The following is a 5,000-nucleotide window of genomic DNA, read 5'->3' as shown; positions in this document are numbered from 1 at the left end:
ATATTGCTCGTCCTATTTTATCATGACTGGCATTGTCCCTGGTTAACTGACAATGCCCGGATGATACCGTATCTCGTAATATAAGTATCAGAATGGCTAACCATGAAAGTAAAATCTTACCCCGTGACTATTAATCAAAGAGTAATAATTGATTTTCAAATAGAATATCGTAATTTATCAAAACCATTCACTCGATTAGATATAGGCTACCCCGGAACGTCCTTGATAGAACTTCTCATTCAAAGTTTTATATTTTTCTTCATCATTTTATAAATGTGCCCTTCTGTCTTCGTCCAGTTTTGATGTAGGACAGTGAAGCGATCATATTTTACGAAAATTCATTTGTTTTTTGTTTTTTATAAGTTTTTGTTATTCTTCTGTTTGTTCTTTACATATTATTATAAATTATGTATATCTTTTTAACTCAATATCATATAGGTACATATAAGATTCCCTTTTGATAATCATTTTATGTTCTGTACTTTCTAAAGAAATGTGACGATCCTGTAGTGAGCGACAAAGCCCGGTTCTCCACCCTTGCCAGGACCCAGCCACCAGCATCTCATTCTGTGAGTTCTGTCATCTCACTCATGCAGTATTATAATTGGACCAAATTCTCCATCATAGTAGAGGAGGTAAGATATATTCCTTTCTGTTTCCCTGACAGGTTATTCAAAATGAAACAGAAAATGGCCCATGGCTCAATCTGATTACAAGTTATGTCAAGTTGAACTGGTTGCTTAGTGAATCTGAAATAAGTCATTAATAATTGTTGCCAGGCAAAATCTAGAAGCCTTAGATTAATTTAAGTTTTTTGAAACAAAAGAGACATATTTTTAAAAGAATATTAACAAAATGAAGGCAAAATTTAGATGTCTCTCACTCCTTGGGTTAGAAAATAAAATAAAGAAGAAAAAGAAAACTAAATTCCCACCTTTTCAGTACCAATTCTAATAAGATGTCCTATGAATCCACAAACATAGCTATGTCTAAATACATCATCGCAGGCTTATTCTTCAATATAGTAGAATGTGATCCTTGCACCAAAAATATCTAAATAGCATCAAAAATGGCACTGAGGAAAAGCCAGAAACTACTCTTAGCACTAGAGACAAATAGGTTTCGGAATGTCTAGATAAAATGCTTTTCTTCACTTCGACATGCTAATGACAAGACCAATATTTTCTTAAACCTTCACTCAAAGAATATTCTCAAATTATGACCACGAAAGAAGAGTGAATACGGTCACAAATAATTAATCCCAGCATTATAACAGACACCTGCTTCAACTCTTTATCTCCCTTTGTTGTTCATCTTTGCTGTGAGCCCTCCCAAGAATTCATTAAAGCAAAAAGCGAAGTTCAATTAACAAATTTTCTGGATGCATGCCGAAAATACCAAATTCCCAATAATCAACCAGAGTATTTTACAATGTATTTTTTTTGTCAATTTACAAAAGTAAACAGTTGGTCTGGGTCTTCAAGTAAAGTGTTAAAGTGTTTGTTGTAAAGAAACTGAAGAAAATTATTTAAAGGATATGTTCCTGTTCACAATATAGGTCTATCTTACGTTGTTCGTTTCTTGTTTGTTTGTTTTTTTTGTCTTGTTTGTTGTTGTGGGGGTTTTTTTTGTTTTGTTTGTGGTTTTGCTTTGCTTTGTTTTTTTGTTTTATGTTGTTTTTTTTTTTGGGTTCTTTTTTGTTTGTTTGTTTATTGAGTGATTTTGTTTGGTTTTGATGTTTTTATATTTTGTTTTTGTTTTTGTTTTTGTTTTTTTTTTATTTTTCTAAATTAAAATAGCCAATTTTGTTCAGACATAAGCATTCTTTTGAAGAAAAAACCTTCCGTGAATTAAATTCGTTTTGTGCTCAAGCTAAGAGTGAGCATTCTATTCTCTTAGCACATTTGCTTGTCTTATTTATAGTCCTTTCATATTTTGTTTTGTTTTGGTTTTCATTTTTGGACGAGAATTCTTTGACTCGCATGTATTGTCCGTGCTTCATATTTTAAACAGAAAATCGTTTTGTAACATTTTCATGCAATATTATATTAGTGACCAACACAAATCTTTTTTTTCCATTTGTCTTTCTAGATTGATCTCATGCCAAGAGCGGGTCTGAACCTACAAACACTTGCCGAAGAAAGAAATATGTCTATTAACCACTTTGTCAACATTACTGGTCCTTATGCTTCTTTGAGTATAGGGCAGGTGGAACAAGTAATAGATGAGACGTTTGAAAATACAAGAAGTAAGTGATGGACAGTTCCTCTCGTTGTCCTCCTCCTCCTCCTCCTCCTCCTCCTCCTCCTCCTCCTCCCCCCCCCCCCCCCCCCCCTTCCTCCACCTTCTTCTTCTTCTTCTTCTTCTTCTTCTTCTTCTTCTTCTTCTTCTTCTTCTTCTTCTTCTTCTTCTTCTTTCTCTATCTATCTATCCATCTCTCTTATCTATCATTTATCTATCTATCTACCTATCTATCCATCTATATATATATATATATATATATATATATATATATATATATATATATATATATTATATATATATCCACCTATCTAAATGTCTATTCATCTGTCAATTTATCCATCTATCTGCCACTGTCTATTCCAAGACACACCCATCTGTTTATTTATCAATATTTCTGTAATTATATTATAGGGTATCTCCGTTGATTTTCCATGCCGTCTGCGCTTCTCATTTTTCATTCGTTTCCCTAGTAAGCCGTATAAATAAAGCAAAAATGCCCATTTAATACAGTCTGCTAACCCTCCTTTTTGTAACAAGACTTGTACAATAGCTGCTACTGCCTATAGATAGTATGCGCTTGGCTAAGAAGCTCATAACATTGCCATCCGGAAGTATAACGGACCAACACACAAAACTAGGTGTAACCTTGAACGTTTATAGTCTGGTTAATACAGCTTAGTGAGAATTACTCACAAAGGCGGATGGCAAAATACAATAACAAAGGCTTGAGTGACGTCATATTCGTACATTCGTTCTCTCTATAGCTAGTCAGCATTCACACCTAACTCGAGCGAAGAATATTTGCAAGGTGCCTTACGTTAGAACATCACACCGGCACCTGATTTATTTATTTATTTATTTATTTATTTTTGATGCGATCTTTCTCAGTTAGCCACTAATTGACAACACTAAACATTAGTCAACGTGATACTAGGGTGCTAGAAGCTGTGGACTGTTTTTGTTTAACACTAAACATTGATTGTCTATTGTGACAATTCGAGATACGTATCCCAAGGCCAGCGATTCCACACAATCAATGGATGCAGTCTTTTATGAGCAACCGTTATCAAAGTAAAATGTTACCTTATTTGTCGAGAATGTAATAGAATGTTTGAACTATACATTAAAGTTTTGTATCATTCTCTAATAAATGATTGTGTTAAATGCCAAACATACACGCGTTTTAATTTATATACAGTGGTTCTTTCTTTATTTTTTTAACCAATGAGTTTTTAAATATCTGATTTTGCTTTAATATCTATAACATAATATACTCTTTTCTTAATTTGCTATGGGACTATCTTTTTAGAGATTTTAAGATTTTCTTCACTTTTAAGTTTTAATGTACGGTTTATGACTTGCAAGTCGAGAGCTTGAGAACCGCTGTGGGAAGCTCATAGTGGAGTTTTCGGAGAGGCTCTTTAGTTACATTATCTAAAGACACCAGAGATGTCTCTGTCGAAAGGCAATTCCGAATGACTTATCCCTACCTTCATGTTTAGTGATGTTGTAAGGTTTGGGACTCCTTGTAAAATTGAATACATTTACGTTGTGGAATTTGCGCCACATTTGACTTCTTTTGTCCCTTTTGTTTTGTAATATCGTAATAAAATGGGGTCTTTGGGTTTTAAACATAATGTTTCTGTGAGTGTGTTTGTGTGTTTGTGTGTGTGTGTGTGTGTGTTTGATGGACGTTTGTAGGCTACGTAAATTTTGGACATCTGCTTCATGGTCCAAAACAAAAGGGGATACAACTTATATAAATACTTTGTGTACTAATCAGATATTATCAACATGAAGGCATAACTCAGATTATTACAAATATTCTGTATCTATGCATCATTCTTTGGCAAAAGTATGTGACTTGCATTCGTTTACGTACTAAACAGATCCAATCAAAGTAGGCGGTATTACCTAGATTATTGCATTAGTAATAAGATATGAACCATGATATCCTAAATATATGCATGATTCGTGCACAAAAAAATATACAACTGGACCTTATATCTTTATTATATATGTTTGCCAAAGCATGCATGTGTGTGAGAGAGCAAGAGGAGAGTGTGTGTTTGTGTTTGTGAAAGAGAGAGAGCGAGTGTGTGTCTGTGTGTGTGTGTTTGCGTATGTGTGTTTGTGTGTGTGTGTGTATGTATGTGTGTGTGATGGGATCAGTTTAAAGTATTTCTGAACATGCCTGGAGTATAAACCATAGGTTGATTTCTGTTCTCCCATTATGGCCCATTAAAAAGGGGAAAGGGAACATGCAGAAGTCAAGAACGAGCTTGTCTTAAACTCTTCTTAGGTACATATTCTGATATATGATGTCAAAACAACTTTTTTCACTTTATCCAGAAAACTTTTCACCATATTTTAACGATTACGATAACAGCCAAATTTTCAACAAAAAGAAAGTCTAAAAACATGGTGCTTCTCAAGGAGGTCGCAAGTTTTTAAGACTTTATGGGGGACATCTTAATTTATCGATATCATATTTAGAAAAGTTTTTCTAACCAAAATGAAAAATATGTGTCTTATCATTGTGCAAAAAATCAGCCCGACTCTGGAAATAAAAACATGTAAACAATTTTGATCAGAAAACTCGCCCTTCGAGCATCGAGCAATTAAGATTAGCCTCGTCTTATCAAAAAAAAAATCTCAAAACATGGAACTTCTATAGGAAGTATCAGTTTTGAGAATATTGAAAGGGTGAGGGTCATTTAAATCGATCGATAATTAAAGGACGAGTTTTCTGGCCA

At 33.9% G+C, this 5,000-nt stretch overlaps 1 protein-coding gene across 2 annotated transcripts in view; it reads left to right on the top strand.

The window, feature by feature from the left end:
• LOC144972812 (guanylate cyclase 32E-like) overlaps positions 1-5,000 on the top strand; it is an 82,437-nt gene that overhangs the window by 30,651 nt on the left and 46,786 nt on the right. For both annotated transcript variants that reach the window (XM_078914477.1, XM_078914476.1), the window contains exons 4-5: positions 492-635; positions 2,092-2,248. In XM_078914477.1, coding sequence (XP_078770603.1) covers positions 492-635; positions 2,092-2,248 — 301 coding nt within the window. The remainder of the gene's footprint in view (positions 1-491; positions 636-2,091; positions 2,249-5,000) is intronic.

This window comes from Berghia stephanieae, chromosome 5 (assembly GCF_034508935.2).
Source record: "Berghia stephanieae isolate SIO BIC M18660-M18661 chromosome 5, UCSD_Bste_1.3, whole genome shotgun sequence".
Classification (NCBI taxonomy): domain Eukaryota; kingdom Metazoa; phylum Mollusca; class Gastropoda; order Nudibranchia; family Aeolidiidae; genus Berghia; species Berghia stephanieae.
Note: the sequence above shows the minus strand (reverse complement) of the source record. Positions and strands in the feature narration are given on the sequence as shown.